This window comes from Canis lupus, chromosome 5 (assembly GCF_048164855.1).
Source record: "Canis lupus baileyi chromosome 5, mCanLup2.hap1, whole genome shotgun sequence".
In the NCBI taxonomy this organism is placed as follows: Eukaryota; Metazoa; Chordata; class Mammalia; order Carnivora; family Canidae; genus Canis; species Canis lupus.
The window spans coordinates 38,612,254-38,635,488 of record NC_132842.1 but is presented as its reverse complement, the minus strand read 5'-3'; the positions used below and the strand labels follow the sequence as shown (position 1 = coordinate 38,635,488).

The following is a 23,235-nucleotide window of genomic DNA, read 5'->3' as shown; positions in this document are numbered from 1 at the left end:
AGTTTTTAATGAACTTTTTTAGGTTTTTACTTAAAAAAAAAAAAAGTCAAGTCCTAGGTAATAAAAACAAAAACAACAGACAAAAACTGTGACAATTCCTTTTTTTTTTTTTTTTTTTAACCAGATACAAGTATAGTAGAATTATTACAACAGCTACACTTACAGGGGCTTACCATGATCACCGTTGCCACCACACAACGTCAATTCCCTAGGGATTAGTCACTGCATGTGTTTTTACCCTATGGCTCATTCAGTTCTCAATGACCTGGAGCAATGGGTACTGTCCTCACCATTTATAATGAGAAACAGGCAGAGAGATTATCTGCCATAATTAAAGATACAATTACAGATAACATAGGAAGCTATATCCCTAGATTTTCTTGATTTCTTTTTTAAAGATTTATTTATTTATTTGAGAGAGAGAGAGAGAGTGGGGTGGGGGCAGAGGGAAAGGGAGAGAGAAAATCTCAAGCAGACTCCTCAGTGAACATGGAGCATAACATGGGGCTGGATCCCAGGACCCTGAGGGCATGACCTGAACTGAAACCAAGAGTTGCATGCTCAACTGACTGAGCCATCCAGGTGCCCCTAGATTTCTTTTCAAATGCATATAAAATGATAACACTAATTCATTTAATCAGGAAAGACCTTTTGAGGATTTACTTCATACTAATGACTCTAGATTATCACACTGCACGAGGGAAACACATTCCTTGTGGTTGAGAGAGTTTGCATCCAGTAGCTGTGATTTACAGAGTGTTTGCCATACCAGGTACCAGATTAAGGGCTTTGTAGGAGTTACCTCATTTAATGCCAAAAAAACCCATTTTCCCTAATTGAGATTACATAATCTACACAGTTTTGTACCCTATACATCTAGCATTATATTTCAACATTTCTTTCTTTGAAAAATCTTAAACATGATTCTGTTTAAGATATCAATATTTATTGATCTGCTCATTATAATGTCTCACTCTGGAGCACGTCTGGATTTCCTCTTTCTCAACAATCATGAGTAACAAGAGAAAGGTGGCTCTTAGCAGCCCCTTGCCTCTGCCCTCAAGTATAGCACTCTCAGCCATCCCTAGCCGAAAATGTCTGAAAATGAATTCAGACTTGTGCTAGGCCTCCACTCCCTCGTGTCTGGCATCCCAAGTTTTGTCCCTCTTTTCCTAACTGGAAATGAACTCCGTGGGCAACTTCCTTCATCTATGGGTCGCATTAGACATACCACACTGTATTCAAAGGCCCTCTATCCTTTGTGTGTGCATTTAAAAGCAGAACTCTGAAGCTGATATATAGAAAGCGAAGTCATAAGAATGATGAGAATTTCAGCCAAAACAGCTGCTCTCCATGGGCTGGCAGGTCCTTGGGCTCCAATGATGCCAGCCAGCTGGTTAAGTCAGTCTCGCTCCCAAACACAGCTGTCTGAAAACAGCATTATCATAGTTTCCCTAGGGGACTGAGTTTTCAACAAAATAAACTGAATCACAACATAGCTGAGTTCAACTGGGGCGAGGGGTTGAGAAGAGAAGGGCCCTTAAAGCAAAAACAGCAGAATGTCCTGGCTTCCAGAGGAGCTGGCACCCCCAAAAAATAAGTATCGGTGCTAGGCATATGTGCAGCCTTCTGCATGCTGCAAGGGAAGCAAAGAGAAACTATGGTCATGTCGAGCTCACAGACAACAGCCTCTAAGAGGCTTTCTCCCCTCCCTTACTGTGTTCCCCACACAATGCTGAGCTGCTCTCCCAGGTGACCACCTCATGGCACACTATTATTCCTGATATTTAAACTGTGCTTTTGTATGTGAGCATCTATGCCTGGCAGGCACTGTGCTAGGCACTTCACATGACCTCTAAGCCATAGGTCAATTCAGCATATTAAGCAGGGTGAACATGCCCCAGGAGAGAACCCCTGATGCCACACAATGAAGCAAGAGAGGGGCTGGCTCTGGAATGCAAGGCTGCGACTCCTCACATCTGCACTCTCCACTTCTTCAGCTGTCATTACTCATTCAGCTCAGCTTTTCCAGCCAATCTTCACTCCAGAAACCATGCTCCAAATGCACAAACACAGATTTCAACAAATAATGGTGCTTCTTAGCAGCCCCCTGCCTCTGCCCTCAAGTATAGCACTCTCAGCCATCTTTAGCCAAAAATGTCTGAAAATTAATTCAGACTTGTGCTAGGCCTCCACTCCCTCGTGTCTGGCATCCCAAGTTTTGTCCCTCTTTTCCTAACTGGAAATGAACTCCTTGGGCAACTACAAGGGGTACCAAGAAAATCGAGATACATTTTAATTTCAACTATTACCGAAAATGTGAGGTTGTACTCCTTCCTAAAAACTGTAGGAAATGCTGGAGAAGCAAAGAATAGGTTTTGAGGAAAGGCTGTGGATTTTGGCAAATGCATGAAAAATTGCATTGTATATAAACACAATGTTTATACACAGCCAAGCAGGAAGAGCATGGAACACAGGAGAGTAGTTCACTCTGCACACTGGTAGGTTTCTTTAAAAGAAAAGTTGTTTGGCCATACTGGAATCAGTTCTAGGAGATTTTCATCAGGAGTTAAACCTACAGTTCCAAAGGCCAGTTCTCCGGTCCAGGCTGCTCAAGAGTTCTCATGGGGTTGTTCTCACACCACAGAATGTCAAGTGCCAGATACAAGACTATCACCATTGTGATTACACATGTTTCCAAAGTGCAAGGGCACTTTTGTAAATGTGACCAAGTCATAGCAGATAATACAAACTTACATGAAGGAGTCTGGAAAATCATTCCCCAAATTACTGTAGTTCATTTAACTCTGAAACGTGAACAAATGCAGGCTATTTAAAGCCTGCCTATTATCTGGCCATCTTCTAACCAGGCTAAAAATTTGTCTCTGTGCTAGAAGTTCAAGTAGGAATTCTGATGATAATCTGAATTTTTCATAATTTTGTTGGTTATTCCAATCCCGTTTTGTTTGGAAGAGGTAATAATTTCAAGAAAATCAAGTAAAGTTTCCTTAGTTCTTCTGAGAAGAATCATTGTACAAATGACCCTGCTGAATGATGCAAGTGTAAGTTCCTATTATCTACAAACAATGGATTTATGGAGCTCTACCACATGGCAGAAGGATCCACACATTTCACAGAAACTTTCTAAATTAACACAAAAAGGGGGAGATTTATTCTGTGCCCCAAGTGCCCTGTTAATTCCGTCCAAACTTACAAACTAATACTGAGTTAGGAACACTTTAGAAATAAAAGTTATTGGGAAGGCCGTAAGCCTTCAACTCTGGATATCTCTTCCAAGTATTTACAATTTCAAGCTTCCACAAGTAGAATTAGCAGACTTATAAATACCAAACTCCTGTTTCCGCTTAAGCTATACAGGAGAGTGCTCAGGGTACCTTGGCTTCTGCAGTCACACAGGCCTGGGCCAGGTCCAGGTTCTGTTGCTTACTCAGAGGGCAACACCTAGAGCTACACTCACCTCACCATCATTGATAGCAGTGTCTTTGCCATATCACCCCAAAAAGTACAGCAAAGGAATTTACAGCCAGCATTTGGGTAGAAAGCAGAGAGGCTGGGACGTTAGACAGACTTGGGTTCAACTCAGGCAAGAGCCTCAAGGCCTCTGAGCCTGTTTCCCTTGTGCAAATGAGGATCTAATACCTGCCTTTTAGAGCTATTGCAAAGTTAAGTGCCTGGCATAGAACCTAGCAAAGAGTGGACAAGAAGTGGTAATGGTATAAATGACAATAAAATAACCAAAATTTGTTGAGTGCTCATCATGCTACGTTATTTACATGAATTATTTCATTGTTTTACTCACAATAACTCTATAAGAAAGGTACTATTATTCTTGGCATCATGAAGGTGAGAAAACTCAGTGAGATGAACTGATTTGTCCAAGGTCATATACTTTAGTGCAGCTGGACTGGAACGTAGTATGACCATCTGGATCTTGCCCATGTGTGGTCTTTATATGTAGTGTTAATTTGAGAGACAAGAGGACAAAATAAGAAGATTTCAAATTTTATAGTCCAATGGATCTGACTTTAGTTGCTTCCTAGTAGTTCTGTGACTCTGAGCAAGTTGTATAACTCTCTGACCTTCAGATGCCTCATCAGTAAAAACTCCCAGGAGTGTACTGAAGACCAAAGCACCTAATACAGTTTGACAATCAGTGTTCAAGAGACATTACTGCATTCAATAAAAAAGTATAAGAATGGAAATACTGGAGACTCAACAATGAATTATTTTCAGTCAGGACACGAGGATTTAATTTATAAGTGCAAATTTAATTACTGCTCTTTGCAAAACATCGATCTTAACTGCTTACAGCAATGTTAAAATTTGCTGTTCTTTTCCCTTGCATCATCTACAAAATTCAAATTTCACTGCTTGCCCCCCTGCCTGCCTGAGGCCCATCTTGACACAGTAGAACACTGACACTTGCAGAATTTGTTGTTGGCCATGGCATATACACATTTTTACACCTTTTGTGATCCCATTCATCATATGCTCCTGTAATTTACAAGGATTAGGATCCTCCCTATAATGTGTGGGGTACACTCTTTATTATGTGCTGTGATTTTTATGGGAAGAAAATTAGGTCATGATAAAGAGTTGTTGGGTCTTTAACTGCAAAGTAGCTCTGAGACAATAAATCAACGACAGAGGCCTGGGGATTACAAAGTAAAACAGAAGGGACTGAGCATTTTCCTAAGACACAAATGCATCAGTTCCAAGTATTAAAGGATCAACAAATCTGGGCTTGTTTAATGTGAGGAGTGTCTGCTTTGGGAGTGGAGGGCTGGAACCACAGAGCAGGGCTCATACACTACCCACACTCCTTCTCATGACAGGCAGTGCAGCAGGGCTGCTTAGGGCCAGAGAAGCTGTAAACCCAGCTCCTTTCCATGAGAAGCTGTAAACCCAGCTCATTTCAAGTCTTATTTAGCAGGGCTCATTTACAGCAACAGTTAAGAAGCCAAATTCATAGGCTACAGCTACAGAAAGGTTTTTTTAAGGACAGCTGGAAGTCTGATACCCTATTGATATCAGTCAGCATTTTGGCAGAGGGATCAACAATTTAGAAAGTAGTTTGGTGAGTTTTATTAAAAGTTCTTAAGATAAACCAATTTCATTTGGTAACTGAGGGCATAAATAGATGGCATGGGTCCTCCGGGGGTGCCGTGATTTTCCCTATCTCCAGAAAGTTTCTATTTCTTGTTCTCTTTGCTGACAAGAGAAAAAAGATAAAAACAAACAAAACCCCACCCTATTTAAAAAAACATTAAAGGAGCGGCACAATTCAAACAATGCTCAGTTTATCTGGGATTGGGAGGGAATATATAAATTTAGATCCGAGATCCCTGGGTGGCGCAGCAGTTTGGCACCTGCCTTTGGCCCAGGGCGCAATCCTGGAGACCCGGGTTCAAATCCCACGTCGGGCTCCTGGTGCATGGAGCCTGCTTCTCCCTCTGCCTGTGTCTCTGCCTCTCTCTCTCTCTGTGTATGTGACTATCATAAATAAATAAAAATTAAAAAAAAATAAATTTAGATCCACTACTCTATCACATTAATGAAGAGTAACTTGCACAGCACTTGACACTCAAAAAAGAAAAAAGGCCTGTGACAGAAGCATTCCAGGCCAGCATATAAATAAATCTAGCTTAGTTCTAAACGTAACATGGATAGGACCAAAAAGAGTACACTCAGGAACCAAGTAACAAAGAATAAAATCCAATGAACAAAAAAAAAAAAAAAAAAAAAAAAGCCATGACCATAGATGCAAGATTAGCTTCCCAAACAGGCAACAGTACTAGGGATTATCTCAATGTAGTAATGCATCCAGGTGTTCTTCATCATCATCATTAAGGCTGCATATCAACAGCTGCTTGAAATATCAAGAAAATGAAATAGAACTGCCAAACACTCATCAGTTACCAGAAACTGTTCAAATCAATTGTACTTTATTAATTGATGGACATTTTGTGCACAAATCCCAACAGTGATGCAATGGATTTCAAGTCCACCAACATTTTGGTAAAAGCAGATCAAGTCAGTTTGGTGGGCCCAAAGCAAGTCAGATCAAGACAACTGCATTGAAAGACACTATCATTTTAATGGGAATGCAAGGGTGCTTAGGATTTGGTGCTTATACTAGGTGCTGGGGGGGGGGTCCCCTTTACCAGTTCTCCTTGACATATAAGATTAAAAGTTAACATATTTTAAAAGGGGACACTGATCTTTGGGTCATTTTTCTAATAATTAACAATTCAAAGATCAACACTCCTACTTCTTCCAAAGCAAACTGATGAACTGGGCAAAGAATCATGATGACTTCTTTTGTAAAAGATCAATAGGCATTAAAAGGGGTGATAGTGATAAAAGCATGTGGTGCATAGGCACATGTGCACACTCATATTCTGCTTTATGTGCAGAAATCCTTTTGAGTGCCACAGGCCAAAGAAATGTGGACCATTACACAATGAGCAGGTCTAATCCTACTCTTACAGGTTGGAATTTAACAGGAAAATATAATGCACACACATATATGTTATTAACCTGAGATTTCACATTTAACCAAAGCTATAAAAAGAAAGCAGTTTGTGTCCTTGGTATGGTTGTTCTTCCCAAACATCTAAAATTTTCAAAGTTACTGGCAAGGTAACCTTTAAAAAAAATAAAAGGAAAATATTTTAAGTAGCAAAATTCCTGGGCAACAGAGAATCTTAGACAATGACAGCACTCAATATTTTGTTTTGTTTTAATATGTTAACTAGAAGCATATAAATATTGGTAATATTCACTAAAACTTCAAGTATTGGCCTGCTTGATGTTTTCAGGCTCAGAGTAATAAGCTGTGAGCTGGGCAAAGATTGTGTCCCCATACAGAAATGGTAAATTTTACATAATGGATGGGAAGAACTAAAATCTTTCCCCTTTGATGTGTGATTACAGGCTAAAAAACTTTTGTTTTTTAAAAAGACTTAAGACTATTCTTAGGTCTCATATAATACAAGAACCAAGAAGAGCCAAGCGTATAGACTTATTGACAGGAAATGATGCCATAAGCTAGACCTTCCCTTTAAAAGTCTGGCAAAGAGGCACCTGGGTGGCTCAGGCTGTTAACTGCCCAGGGTCCTGGGATCCAGCCCTGATTGGGCTCCCTGCTCAGCAGGGGATCTGCTTTTCTTTCTGTATCTTTCTCTCTCTCTCTCTCTCTCTCTCTCTCTCTCTCTGCCTGCCACTCTGCCTACTTGTGCTCTCTCTGTGTTAAATAAATAAAATCTTAAAAAAAAAAAAAAAGTCTGGCACAAAGAATCAAATAAAAGCCATTAATAGGATCTTACTCTATCCGGTGAGAATAAAAGCTGTAAATCAAAGGTTACACTCTGAGACTTTTTAAATATAAAGCCACAAGTTTACAATAGTACAGTCAAGTCTATGATTTTTATGCTTTATTTAACAAGTGATTTTGATAATAATCAGAAAACAATCTGGTTCAGCCTCCAGGAATGTCTTTCTAAAGTGCTGATATAATCATTTCAACCCTTTAAACTGGAAACCTGAAAGCTCCCATTTTTCAGGGGTAAATGCAAACCCTTTCCCATAGCTTTCAAAATCCCTGACGATGGGCTAAAACCATCTACCTGGTGGCATCTCCCCACCACTTGCTAACATAAAACCCATGTTCTTTCACAACCATATCATTTTAATATACATGAGTTGATTAATCCCTGGGAAGGCTGTCCCTCATGTCTCAATTCTTTCTCTGCCTAGAAATGTCTGAGCCCAATAGAAGCAGAATTAAATGATTTTTTCTTAGTGATGCCATATACTTTACTCAGCTTATCGGATGTCATTCAGCACACTGTATCATGTTTAGTCACATCCTGATAAAATTGGAGGGCCTTGGGAAAAAGGTCTTGTCTTTCTCTTTTTCAGCCAGTAGTAGATGCTCAATAACTGACACAGCACAAAGATAAACTAGAGCAGGTTTGAGCAGCTTGGGTTGTGAAAGCAGTTCAGATCTAGTGCCTCCTTTAAGGGTTGTTTCTTAAATTCTTTGTGGTACAGGTTCATAATTTGTAAAGTAAAGGTAAAAATATGGACCTTATAAAAATTAAATGATATGATGGGATATAAAGCTGCTTAACACAGTATCTTGTGGAAAAAAAGCTATAACAACATTTAACTATTACTGCCATTATTACTTCTAAACTATGTACATTACAAACTACATCCATTTCCTTCAATTGAGTAAGTAAATCAGTATGTATTACCGAACGTGGAAAAGGAAGATCCCCACCAGGCCCCAAACATGATCCCCATCTTCTAGCTTTTTCCTCTCTGACTCTACTTACTGTGGGGTATTTATCTCCTATAACTGTTCCAAACATTGCTCTCCTCACTGGGTCTGTGGGAGGAGGTGAAGGACAGAGTTTCTGGCCATATGCCTTAGCCAGTTCAAACACAGAAGCCTTTTTCCTTCTCTTCAAAAAAGATGCTTCATCAGGTAAAATAAACTGAATTTTCTGGCTAGCAAGCATTCTCCGCACCCCTCTTCTAAATGTCAAATTTAACAACAAAGATGTTTTTCCAGTTTTAGACATTGATGAGTTAGTTCCCCACACAGAGGCTTTCAAAGGGTATTTGAGGACTGACTTGTCAGTATCACCAAATGTTTGATGTCCCCTGGTTGTGTAAAAAATGGTAATGCTGAGGAGAAGGAGAACACTTTCTGTTAGAAATACTGAGGAACTGCCTGGGAACAGCACAAGCTTCTCCTAAGAAAGCAATGCATTTTGCAATAGGACCTACAAGCAGACCTACAAGCAAAACTCCAGGCATGGGGGTGAGGATTTCTGGTAGAACACCTGCACAGACAGCAGCCACAACTGCTCCTTTGCCTCTGTGTACGTACTGCTTCTCCAGTTAGAGGTGGGGTCTCTTTCCCACCCCTTCAGTCTGGCTGGCCTAGTGACTTGTTTTGACCAACAGAACTGAAGCAACACTCTGTCTATTCCAAGCTGATGCCATAGGAGGCCTTGTAGCTTCTGTGTTTGACTGCTTGGTAGTTTGGCCCAGACCACCAAGTGACAAGGGATCACATGGAGATAGAGGCCACAGAAAGAGGATCAAGGTGTCTCAGCCTATAGCTAGTACCAAGGTTCCAGACATGTAGACCCAGGCCATCTTGGATCATCTAGCTGCAGTCAAACCACCCCAGCAGATGCCATATGGGACACACAGGAGCCCTTCCCAAATTTCTGACCCACAAAATTGAGAGGAAAAAAAATCCTTGCTGTTTAAAGTCACGGATTTGGAGATGATTTGTTATACAGGAATAGATAACTGCAACAGGCATCTTATGGTTCTCTCTCTGTCTCTGAGTGGCTCCAGTGGCTAGAGTGGCTCCAGTGGCTAGCCTGGGTTTCCATGGTCTCTTTTCATACTGTCTTCTATTACTGGGTGCCTTTTAGTTTTATTCCAAGAAACCAAGTAAACACCTTCTACAAAATGTTCTTAAAAACCCAAGAGAATATTACACCAGTCATTGCAGGGCACATACATTTAAGACCTGTATTCAGGCTTGTTTCAAGCAAGAGGGCATATACCATCTCATGCTTTCCTTGTTGGCAGATAGAATGAAAAGATGCTGTTAGAAAGCATTTCTTTAAGTGGGGTTTCAGAATTTTGCCTAACTTGTAACCCTAAAGTTAGAAAAGTAGTCACTCATGGACATTTGTGTATGTGTGTGCATATTTCTAGAAAATTACAGCCAAGCTGAAGGGATGTTCATTAAATATTAAATAAGATCTTATTAGTGTGAATTTTAAAGAAAAAGTCTATGACAATATTCATCGGAGGACATAAAAGTGCTCTAGATTTGATGACTACAGTTTAGTTCCATTGGGAGGAAATTTATCCAAAGCACTGTTTCCAGAAAGCCAGGGGCCAGAGCATGGCCATCCTTAGGATGCTTAGTAGTTGAACTTCATAGGCTTCCAAAGGAGTCTAAGACAGTAACTGCTCATTTGATACTAGACCAGACCTAAAGATACATTATAAACAGGGGTCTAGCTGCCTTTATTCTAAGTTGTTTTTACCAGAAAGGCAAACCTGATGAATATGAAGGATTTTCTCCCCAGGAGAATATACATATCCAGGTCTTGCAAACCTGTGGGTTTGTGGCACATCAGGGACCCCAGATTAAAAACCTCTATCAAGGTGGTACATTAGCTCCTTGAGGACTGGAGAAAGGCCCTCCAGGGCAGTCTTCATCCCAGAAATGTTCTCACTTATACTCTTTCATCACTGGCTCCCACAGGAACATAAAACCTCAGTGTGATTCATCCCACTCTCTGGCAGAGACTAATAAAAAAGAACATATAATGGAGCACTGTAATACTCTTAATACTGTATGTATCTTAACAAATACACAGCAAAGAGTAACATAACTTATAACCCACCAAACCAGATGAGTATTTTCCACTAGTTCTTGCCCATATACTTACAGGCCTGGCCATGCACTTCATATTTCATTTCTATTTCTGTATTTTGTGCCCTAGGCAGGATAATTGCTTATTTACACAAGTTTCAATATTGTTATTAGCACTTTCTGGTCCTTTTTTTCTATCACGCTACTTTTGAATTTGCTTGCTGGCTTTGAAAGTCCAAAGACACCAAAAAGTTATATTTCAAAAATCAATGGACACTGTCTGTTATAGGCTTAAATGTGGTGTCCCCTTTGGGGTAATGGAACATAATCAAACTTCTCATTCTTTGCATATATGGCTCAATATTTAATATTTTATTCAATAAAAGATTAAGTTATAAAAAGTATTATTTGGGGAGAGGGAGACATGTGACATTCAGAAATAGACTTGAGCTTTATTTTCAGAGCACTCTGTTGAGACTGCAAAAAACAACGGTTTATAGTTATTTAACCGTACTTCATACCAGATTCTTGTCCTTTACATATAATACCTTGTTTAACCCTCACCGCAAACCAACTGGAAGAATGTGCCTAACTGGCTAGTTGGTCATCAAACTTGCTTCCCCTTGCTCTGAGTACAGGGTTAGCTTGCCTTCCCAACCTACAGTTGAGATGTTGCCATGTGACTGACTTCTGATTAACAGAATGTGGAAGAAAATAAAAAGTATCTTCTGGGCTTAGTCCCTATAATCTTACCCAGTCTTCCAGACTCTCTCATTTCCCTCAACTGGTTAATTGCAGAGATTTGCAGAGCAGAAGGCAGAACCACCAGATGGAAGGCACCTGGGATGCTTAAGTGCTACAAAAGATACTACCTTCTTAATACCCAGAGTGAACTCTTAGTGTAGCAAGAGATAAACATCTATCATCCTGAGTCACTGATATTTAGTTATTTGTTGCAGCACTTAGACTGCACTGAGAGTACTTGCACGAGTACAGAGAGGTTAAGTAATCTGCTTATGGCCACATAACTAGAAAGAGGTGGCAGATTTGAGTCCAGGTAATTTGTCTTTAGAAACTATTTTTAACTTCAATTATATTCCCTTTTCACAAGGTTCATTTTTCTCATATATCACATAAAGTTTACCTATACCTGATTTAACTATATTGGAGGGATGTGGTTGGGTGGAGGTCCAAAGTTGAGAATAGAGAAAAGATAATTTCTTCAAATAAATCATTTGATTTCCTATTTTTTTATTAACCATGTAAAAGGGACACCAGCCTATACTACTTAGACAACTTGGCAGGATACTTGTCACTTTGTAAAAGTTTATATTCAGAGATTCTTTAGTAGTTATTAATGCTCCACAACAAATTACCTCAAAAACTCAGTGGCTTAAAACATTTAGTGTCTCTCCCAGTTTCTGTGAGTCAGGAATTCAGGAGGGGCTTAGCTCAGGGGTCTCTTAGGAGGTTGCACACAACGGGGGTCTCTGTTGGGGTTGCATCTTCTGAAGGACTGACCAAGACTGAAGAATTGACATGCAAAGTGGCTTACTCACATGGTGGCCAAATTGGTTTGCTTGTTGGCAGGAAGGCTCACTTTCTCCCCCACAGGGTTGTGTGAACACCTTCACAACATGGTGGCTTGCTTTCCCCAAGAAAGCAAGTCCAGAAGCCAAAGCAAATGCTGCAAGGTCTTATTTGATTAGTTTCCAGAGTCATACTCTATAAGTTATAATTTCCTATTGATCACATTGGGATCAATACTGGGATCCCCTCCCTATTCAGAGAGGGGACCACACAAGGCAGTGAATACCAGGAGATGAGGGGCTCTTGGAGCCATTTTGGAGGCCAGATACCACAAAGCCCTATTCATTCTTCCAGCACCTATGTACTGAGTACCTACTGAGGACCTGGGGACAAAGCAGTGGACAAAACAGATAATATGCATGTAGGAAGCATATGTCCCAGCAGAGGTCAGAAAGGCAACATATTTAATCAGTAGGCAAATTATGTACTATATTAGGAAAGGCTAAGTGCTATCAGATAAAATAGTTTCAGGGAGAAGAACACTGGGGTTGGGTCTATATATAATCTGAAAGAGAGAGATCTAGGTGGGCTTCATTTAAAAGGCTGAAAAGAAGTGAGGAAGTATGCCACAAAGTTACATGGAGGAAGACTGTTCTAAGTACTAGGAACAGCAACTGCAAAGGCCTTGAGGTGGGCATGTTTGTGATATGCAACAAACAGCAAGGTAGTCAAGGTAGCCACAGGAATGAACTATAGGAGAAGGACATAGATGACATGAGGTAAGTAACAGAGGCAAGAGCAGAGCCTGTGTAGGACCTTCCAGGCTCTTGTAAGGGCTCTTGACTTTCACACTGTGAAATGGGGAGCCACTGGATGGTTCTTAGCAGACAAATGATATGACTCGACTTAGCACTTAAAGAATCTCACTCTGGTGGCTATTATTGAAATAGGCTGAGAGTGTAAGAAGGAAACAAATCAGGATGCTGTTGTAAATATCAAGATAAGAGATGATGATGGCTTATGTTAGAGTATTATCAGTGCAGACAAGTGGTGAGAAGTGGTCTAGATTTATTTTGTAGGTTATCTGGCATGATTAAACCACCATCCTAGGTAGTTTTCATTTAGGAGGGGCAGCAGTGTTTAAATTATTTTTTTTATTATATCCCAGCACTGTGGCTGTCAAATGGCGTCCCAGGAGACCCTACAAGTTCTGAGAAGTTTCTTAAGGATTTGCTACTAGGAACTAAGGTGGGACAGATGTATGAAACTTCATGGCCTCCACCCCAGTTTTGTAAGGGCAGCCCTGTGTTGATATAACTTCATTATGTGCATTGAGACAAGAGAGATCTTTTTAAGAAAGACCAGAAACTTCAGTGCCCCAAAAGAAAAGACAGACTCTCCCCAACACCCATACAGTTTGAAAAAATATACTGTATAGAGAACTGGAGGGTAAACTACAGATTAGGAAAAATATTTGCATTATCGTTAAAAAATGTTTACTCTCCCATTAATATGAAGGAAAAAAACCCCTCAAATTCATGAGAAGACCATCATATGAAAAGTAGGTAAAAGGCATTTTCTAGAGGATGCTCACAAGAATGCCTACTTCATTGGATTGTTGTGAGGATAGAGTAATAACCCATACAAAGTGCTTAGCACAGTTTCCAGTACAAATGGAATGCTTAACCCATGTTGCCCACCATAACCGCCACCACAACCACTGCTGTTAGGCCCCTACTCTCCATTGGGCCACTGCTGCCATGACAAGATGATGACTATCACCAACATCTTGACCATCATCAGCATCACGGTGTTAAGAGCCATTAGCAATTGGAACCTGCATCAACTCTGAATGCCATTTTCAACCCAAGTTCCCCCAGAGTAAATTCTTCACTCACAGTGACCAATGACACATTACCTTTTCATGATTTTCTATAAGGATCTCAATAACAATGTTCTGAAACTTGATATCCATGATGGCTGCTACTGTTTCTTCCTGAGGACGCAGCAGGGTGGGTCCAAACACCACTCCGAGGTTTGCCACTGTCATCAAATTCTGCTTGTGGTTGTTAGCAACACTGGGAGGAAGGAAGAGAAAAGGCACAAATGAGATAAAGACAGTGCAAGTAGATACTGACTTCCCTGTGCCTTCCCTGCCTTCAGGGCTCCGCATCTGGTAGGAACCAGACTCTGGAACATCTTAAGTTGTCTTTGAGTCCAAGGAGAGACTTTTCTACTCATATTTTTGTCCCTCAAAGTATTAGAAATCTTCAGCATTCCAGCTAATTTGGACTTTCACGACATGACACTCCCTTACTCATTTCTGTTTTGCCTACCAACCAACCAACCAACCAACCAACCAACCAACCAACCAAAGCAGCTTCCCACACAAATGTAAAACTTTGCAAATTTGAATCCCTCCTCTGCAAACTCAGGTAACTACTAATCTCCTTTAGTTATGGCTTTTATACTTGGCTACTGCTTAAACCACTGTGATCTTTAGCATTTTCTCTAGTGCAAATACAAAAACTGATGATGGCTTTAATACACTTGCAAACACAGGCACCAAACAGACCTAATCTTTAAGAAGGAGAGATCTTAAGAAATTCAGCACTTTAGGCTCATAGTATTAAACCCCATTGCATTAAACATGTGGCTTACATTAAGTGAAACATGTGGCATAAACAGAAACAAAAATGCACTACTATATATCCATATGCATGGCTGTGTTTATATTGTCACTTATACTCAAAGTCTAAGGAACACACAGGGTCAGCAGTAGCTGGATCTAAGTAATCTGCTAAATACATATGCATATTTTTGGATAAATACTACTCAAAACATGTATCTGAACTCCATTCCCTGGCCACCATGACCTAGCTATAAAACTTAATTGCTCATTTGCAGGCCCTGTGTTTAAAAATATACAAATGATCTACTAACAACAAATAAGTTAAAAGTTAAGCCCAATTTAGTATTGTTAAGAAAATATTAGGGGCTTCCCTAAATCACCTGTTAGAAAAAGGAAACTATTCATTACTAGAAACTAGACAGAAATTGGGCAGAGATAGCAGTTTGTACAGACATACCTCCCTAGCATTTAGTGCTATTTATACAGAGTATTTTTTCACACAATTCTATAAATGCCTGCACTGTTTCTCTTCAATACTTCTATTTTGTAGGAGGAGAAGACGTTCTACTGCCTTAAGTGCTGGTTGTGAAACTGAGCCTTCACTGAAATTACTACATCAACCAATTTTATCAGCAGATGTGGACCTTTCTAGAATTTTTTAGGGCTAAAAGTCTAATGTCAGAAAAACTTTCTCCTCTGAAAGTGGCAGGGGGGTGGTTAGGTCTGACCTTTAACCATGAAACCAATCAGGTACTAAGAGAATTTGCTTTTAGAGTACTAAGCAAGGAGAGTTGCCACTGATATACTGGCCTCTTTCTGGTCCACATAAACATATTTTGCAAACATATTTTGAGTTCTAGTGGAATGTCTTGATTTTAGTTACATAGCCTCCCATATATCCAGAGCTATATCACGTTTCTGAAAGTGTTAATGCAGCAGGTCAAGTTCTTACCCAGCAAAGGGGAAAGACTTTGGTTCTGTAACTTAGTCAATCAGCAAGTATACGTATCTATCTATAAGCTGCTTGTAACATCACTTCTTTTATCATGGCCTCCTGTGTGCTAGAAGTGAATTCCATGTCCCTGTACTTCCACCTCCCAAATGAGCAAAGTCAGTAGGCTTACCCCTCCTGCCACAAAAGTCCCTTGTGCAAATGAGTCAACAAGCTATTTATGGATGAAAGTACTTTTAAATTGCAGACCAATATAAAAACGTATGGTTTGGATGATCATCACTTTTTACCATCAACACTACATCTGACTAAACCAACAGCCTCCTAACTAGGATCCCCGACTAGCATCTCTAGGGTCAGCTTTATCCTGACTGCCACCACCAGTTACTATATATAACTCAGCCTTGATCAAGTTATTCACCTGCTGACAACTACAATGGCCTCAAACTTCACTGGGTTATTGGGAGAGAACATAATGACACACTGTGTGTAAAGTGTTTAGCAAAGCTACTGTTGTTTGACTGCTCTGATAATAATGATTATAAATCCTTGATGGGCTCCATTGTCTTTAATGTAAAGCCCAGACTCTAGTGAAGTAATACACGTTTGTCCAACTTATCTCTAAGCCCTCCTCTGCCACCTCCCAGCTCTGGGTCCCTGGACAAGTGACTCAATGCCTAAGCTTTGGGCTCATCTTTAAAAGGGAAGGGAGGTGAATAATATATCTACTTCATGAGGGGGTTGTTAGATTAAACATGGTAATGTGTGGGAAACACAGTGCTTATTATAATAATTTACTACCCATGCTCTTCCCACTTTCATACCTGCCTTTGTCATTCTACTGCCTAGAATGTTCTCTTACTCTTCTCAAATACCCCCCTTCCCTTCCTTTCTGCAGTCTCTGTCCAGTCTTTCCCCAATCCTTCACCTCTCAATGAAAGCAGAAGTACTCTCTTTATCACATGTTATTAATGTCTTTCCCACTGCCTTAGGATAGAGACTGTGTTTATTTTAGGTGGTAACACCAGCAGTGAGCACAGTGCCTGGCCCAGGAGAAGCCCAGTGAATGTTCATGAGGTGTTAAATGGGACGTGTCTGGGTAGGCACAAAACAACTGTTCCCAATCCAGCCAGTCATAAAATCTCCAATTATTATTGAAGATTTTTTTTTTGGGGGGGGGGGATATATCTCATATATTCCAATCCCCCTTTTCAGAGTCTGGAGCTGTGTTTCATTTCTTATATTTAATTAATGAATAACAATTACTCTAATTTGCAGGCCCCAATACCCAAAGGCATTGGGAAAAAAAGGTACAGTAATTCTAGATAATCAACTCTGAATACAAATAGGCTTGAGGCCACTAACCATCATAATTCATTTCCTTTTTAATGATCCATTTTATTTTAGAACTTAAAAAACACATTGATCTAAGGCTTATTAAACTTTTTTTGGGGGAAAGCTATACCTTTCATGGCTAACTACCATTATCTTTTGGCATAATAAAGTAATAAATTGATCTGTCATTTGATTATTACTGCTCACAAGTTCACATGGCTATGTTCATTACTGTAGAATGAATTATTAATGGCTTGAGATCTCTATGTATCCTGGGGAGAAAGGCATAGACCTCAGCCTCTACTGGCACCAGCCATCCATTATAGCTTGACAAATTTACAGATGTGTGGGAGGCAGGCTGGCAGAGCACTAGGAAGGTTAGTCCAGCAGAGGCCACAGGACTCATTCATTAGTGAAGTCTGTAAAACACCAAGAGTGCTTTCTGGGTTGGTAATTGAACTGCATGAGCTCTTCCTCACATAGTCCAGAATGTCATGTTGAGTCTTGACTTAAAATCCGTACACAAAGGTTTCTTGTGCATTGCACATTCCACTGAAGAAGTCTTTGACATGCCTTTCAGATCCCAAGGTCTACATGGACTTTTCTGTGGTGCCTTTTGCAGGAATGGCCCATTCTATAGCCTTCATTTACAGGTTGCAGACAAACAGTTATACATGTAATTTCAGTTACTGGGGGGGAGACCCAGTTCCTTTTGTGACCACTAAGTTTGCTGTTATAAGTTGAAAGCAATGCATCTCCTTAAGAACATGCCTTCAGGGCAGCTGTTGGGGGACTGGCACCCCATGTTCCCAGCAGTTCCCTCATGAATTGCAATTAAAGAGGAAAGAGCGTGTTCCAAGGAAAATGGCCTTGGCAGAGGGGCTTCTTGCCACCTTTGTGTAAGGGGAAATGGGTGGGGACTCTGGATTGGTCTGATGCCCTTGGAGAGGCAAAAGGAGGTAAATCATTTCCAGATGAGGATAGTGGTGGGGAGTGTTATGAGACGAAGAGAGAAAAGTCAACTGCTTTGGGGCTTGTAATGCAGTGTCCCTGTACTGTCATAGGGATCACTTCTGTTTTCCCATTGTTTAAATGAGAGCCATGACTTTGGAAGTGCTAAGCAGTGCTTTATAGCCACAGATTGGTCCTGATGTACGCCTACAAAACATCAGCCTATTGCTGGGTTTGCAAACAGCTTCCATCTTGAGGTCTGGAGTGCTGTATCAAGGCTAAGTCTTGGCTCTGCCGGACACAATGTGGTGACAGGTTAGCACTACCTGCAGTGGACTGAACAACAACACCGACCTAAATGTGCTTCAAGTTCCAGTGCTAAATAATGATCATAATTTACACTTAAGAGTTTCTAAGGAGCTTGACCTTCATCACATCTCAAGAACAGTGTAGCTCTGAAAACTGACAATGTCCCATGATCGGGAATAACATTTTCCTATGTACTAGTGAAGTGTATTACTAGTATACATGCATGTGTCTATATATATATATAAATATATATACACACACACACATATATATACACACACACATATATGTGTCTATATATAGACATATATACACACACAGGCATATGCATATCTATATATGTATATATATATATACATAGACACACATACAAACCAGAAACAATATTTCAGGAATAGAGGGTGATGACTGTTGGTATTTTCTATTTTATTCCATCCTTTTTATTACCTACAAAATCAATTTCACGGCCCCCTAATGTGCCATGACTTAAAATTTGAAAAGTGCTTCTCTACCAGTACTCTAGTACAAATATTATCTCCAGTTTACAAATATGGAAGAAAAGACTAAAGAAGACAGTAAAGCATAATAAGCACAGTGGTTGGAGTCAGATAGATATTCTTAGCTGGAAAATAGCAGATAAGTCACCTGGCATCTCTAAACCTGTTTTTTCACCTGTAAAACAGGAGCAATAATACCTACCTCCTAAAGTTTCAAGGCTGATTAAGCAAGATTAGATGAATATATCTCTTGGTCTGAAATAATGGCTAAATAAAAGACAGCTGCCATTTTTCATGGTGGCAGTCAAGATAGTGGTGATAATACTGGGAGAAGTAGCAGTAACTGTCAGTTTAAAGCCACAGCTTTGGTGCTATCACTTGGTATCCTGTGCAGGAACCTCAAGGGGGCCTGCATTTGTTTGGGACAAAGAGCTCTCACTCTTCCACCTACATTTTCAGGACTTCTGCTATCCTACCTCTTTGTATTTCTCCTCTTATTTTGTTTTTCTTTCTTCCTTTTTAAAAATAACAAAATATTTCAAAACTAGAGAAAAGTTCAGAGTATAATATTACTTATATTCCATCACATCCAAGTACCTCTGGGATGACAGACTGGGAGCCTTAAAGCCAACAGCAAATCCACCAAACCCCCTCTGCCTTCAGAAGCACCACTTTGTCCTTGGCCTGATCCAAAGTCTACCACCTTCCTGCAAAACCTGGCTTCATTCTCCCTGCCTGGAGGCCACACAGAGCTCACTCTTCTAAACGATTATGTTCACAGTCATTCCATGGGACATTTCTTTTTTCTTTTTTTTTTCTTTTTTAGGATTTTATTTATGAGAGAGAGAGAGAGAGGGGGGGGGGGGGCAGGCAGAGACACAGAGGGAGAAGCAGGCTCCATTCAGGGAGTCTGGCGTGGGACTCGATCCCAGGTCTCCAGAATCACACCTGGGCTGAAGGCAGCGCTAAACCGCTGAGCCACCCAGGCTGTCCCCATGGGACATTTCTATATCGACTGTTCCTCCTCTCATGAGTGTCTTTGGACTGGGAGCTGGATCATGATTTGAAGGGCATCCCTTGTAGCACACAGGCAGGCAGTACCAGGCAGGTCCTGTGTAAATGATAAGGTGGGAGGAGGCACCTAAGCTGTAGTCAGTATCACTCTTCTCTCTACCATCCAGGGGCTGAGAAGGATGAGCTGGAGATGAAGCTATTGGAACCATACTTTTTTGTGTGTGTGGATAACAAGTCAAGTTTAATTTTCAGGTTTGTTAATGCAGCTCCTTCAGCAACTTCAAATTAATCCCCAGTATATAGTGGGGGAGTGTGTGTGTGTGGGGAAATCCCAGCCCCCAGTGGCAACCTGTTTTATACCAAGTCAGTCTGTGTGTGTGTGTTGCCTGGATACCACCAGGGCTTGGTAAGACTGGACCAGTCTGGATAGTGCTTGGGAGGCCTGTGCCAAGGAAACTGATCCAAGCCATAAATACAGCTTTGCTGGCCTGGGCTGTCCCAATGGCTGGCACCAGAATTAGAGTTTAAAATAAATTATTTGTGTATTGACTGGGGTCGCGCTCACCACCTGTATTCAACATCTTTCTGGGAATGGTCATCCAGACCATACTTAAAGTTTTGAACAATCCAGTTAATGCTTATGGTGGATAATTTTATACAGTATAATCCTCAAGAGACCCCTTTGAGGCAGGTAGATAAGGCTATCATTGCCATTTTACAGATGATAAAACTAAGTCTCTGGGAACTTAAGCAATTTGCCTGAGGCCACAATGCCCACAAAGTACAGAGCCAGGAGAGGAAGCCCAAGCTCTTCACCATGGCACTTTGCTGTTCCCACATCACTTAGGGTCAGTTCAGCCTAGGCTAAATGAGGCAAACTTTTCCTTAGAAAACCCAACCAACAATGAATACACAGAACAGTTACATGCTTGATCCTGTGGGGAATAAAGTATAAGATATAACAGAAAAATAAATGCTGCTCCTTCATTCACTATCCTATTTACTAAATTAGAAGAAGGGGAAAAAACAACCCAAAAAGTGCTTATGCCTCTGAGAGTGATACAGGACTATCCACTGTTTATTCTCCCTCCCTGCAGTGAAAATGGCTACATGCCTAACACAATCAAAGGAATGGGGAAAGACCCTGCAAATCTAAGGGCATTCCACTTGTAGTCTGGCTGGCATAGAGAGCTGTTTCCTAATGATGAAAGAGTATAAACACCACAAAAATGAGAGAAGGGCAAATTGAATGAAAAACAGGAGGAGTGGCTAGAAGGATAGTCTCCCAACCACACCTCCCACCAAATACTATTATGACTGTACATCCATCTGTTAGGCTGCACCGCTTCCACCCAAGATCTCAAAGCTGTGTGAATAATTACCAATGTCTTCTCTGCTTTTGGTGAAATGTATAAACTACATTTCAGATGGGTGAATACCACTGCTAAGGTGTTAAGTACTGCCCAATTTTAGGTCAACTCACACCCACTTACAAAAGCACACTTGGTACTAAAATTCTTCACACAAAGGAAAAGAGTGTGCAACCAGCTCTATGTCCACTCTGGTCTCCTCCAATGCAACACTACTACCTGTTTAAAACCCACCAAAAGATTCTTTTTTTTTTTTTTTTTTTTTTTTAAGATTTTACTTATTTATTGGAGAGAGAGTGAGAGAGAGCATGAGGGGGAGGAGGGCCAGAGGGAGAAGCAAACTCCCTGCTGAATGGGGAGTTCAATGCGGGACTGGATCCTGGCACTCTGGGATCATGACCCGAGGCGAAGGCAGATGCTTAACCGACTGAGCCGCCCAGGTGCCGCAGGCTTCTGATATTTTTAATTTCAAGATGGAAACCGCTGGCATGGCCTACAAGATCTTGCATGGTTCACCTAATCTTTCCAGGCTCTTCTACACCATGTCCCCTTTGCTCATTAATCTCTGCTCTAAAAATCTCTTTAGGACTGGGTCCCTTACTTCATCATGCTGATCCCTTCACCAGGGAAGCTCTGCACCGCCCTCTTGACCAGGCTCTTTCCTACTTAACACTCTCACTTCCTCAGAAAAGCCTTTCTGGACACTCTGTAGTAGGCCAGGTATCTTGTTACAATGCTAATTCTTCAATTCTTCCTGGGACTTACTGAATTATGTCATCATTCATGGAATTGTCATTGCCTATCTTACCCCACTTATTCCAAGAGTACAGAGATGGTATTAACCTCCCTCAGTCTCACACCCCCAGGCCTAGGATAGAGTTTGTCCTTATCAGGTATTGAGGGAAAGAAAAGGGACATGTACATACTTTGGAAGGCTATCTTCATCTAAAGGCTCAACTGCACTAAATGTCTGGTTTAAACTCCATGTAATCTATTGGTGTCTTAGAGTCTTTGCCAAGCTGGAGATAGCTGTTGGGAGTACCAGAGCAGCTCACTCTGAAAGTGAAAGCTCATAACAAACCACACGGCTCTCTTTGGCCACAATGCTCATCCAGAAGGTACGAAGGCCGTAAAATATTCACAAGGTGTGATGATCATTATTACATGCATTACCTAATATGCGTTATATAATAATATATCATAAGCTCACAATATTATACCAATCTCCTTCTAATACACTTACTAAACCTTCTAAGATAGTGTCTCCTGTGTCTTTTTTTTTTTTGTCATCCCTTTCTGAAAATCGGTACTTCCTGCCTATTTCAGATTACATTAAAATTGTCCTCAGTGATAACAGCAACTTAGCACTTATTCAGTTATTAAGTCAGGAATTAAGTGTTTCATTGATTATTTCATTTAATCTTTATAATAACTCTACAAGGTAACTTCTACTACTATCCTGCATGAATAAGTTAATGCTCAGAAAACTCAGAAATTTGTCCAGGGTCACATATCAAATAAGTGGTAAAGATGGAATCTGAAGCCAGGCAGTCTACAGTTTGATTCCAAAGCTACTGCTCTTAAATGCTCTGGTACAATGCAGTGTGCATGTGTCCTGTGTGTACAAACATATGTGACATAGATTATATACAGTCTATAGGCTGCCTCTTTGTCCCATGTACCCCTCTTCTTTTCTACAAAGCCTAACCTTAAAGAGATCATGGGTAAAAGAACCTGATTATTTTTTTTAAAAGGATGTTTTGAAAGCAAACAAGAATCTTAGGTTCATCTCTGCCCATCAACAGTATAAAAACTCTAAACTTTTCTGTTGGTAGAAAACTAATCTGGGTCATGGGAATTACTGGCTCCTTCAGAAGAGGCTGGGTTTCATTAAAAATGAGAATTATACTTTGCCTAAGCTGCCTCATTTTCTGAAACTAGTCACAGTCATTTAAAGAGTAACAACAGACCAACCTGAGTTCTATTAGGCTTACACTATTTCAGCCACTTGGTAGTTGAACAGTCTACGCACAAAGAAGGCACATGCCTTTCACCCAGGTGTTAACTGCTGAGCTTTCCCCTCTCTGGTCGTGGTCAGTTCAGGTTCTAGCCTGTAGTCTAGGGGCCTGGATGGGGAAGAATAGTGCTCATTTAAAAAACAAAACAAACAAACAAAAAAACAGAAAAACCAACCCCAACCTACA

The 23,235-nt window shown here is 40.6% G+C and overlaps 1 protein-coding gene across 17 annotated transcripts in view; it reads right to left on the bottom strand.

The window, feature by feature from the left end:
- The window catches only part of ARHGAP26 (Rho GTPase activating protein 26), a 418,456-nt gene that overhangs the window by 89,182 nt on the left and 306,039 nt on the right, over positions 1-23,235 (bottom strand). For all 17 annotated transcript variants that reach the window (XR_012031158.1, XR_012031159.1, XM_072826299.1 and 14 more), the window contains one exon: positions 13,890-14,049. Coding sequence is in view for 15 of the 17 variants with exons in the window: in XM_072826299.1 (XP_072682400.1) it covers positions 13,890-14,049 (160 nt within the window). In the remaining 2 variants the exon portion in view is untranslated. The remainder of the gene's footprint in view (positions 1-13,889; positions 14,050-23,235) is intronic.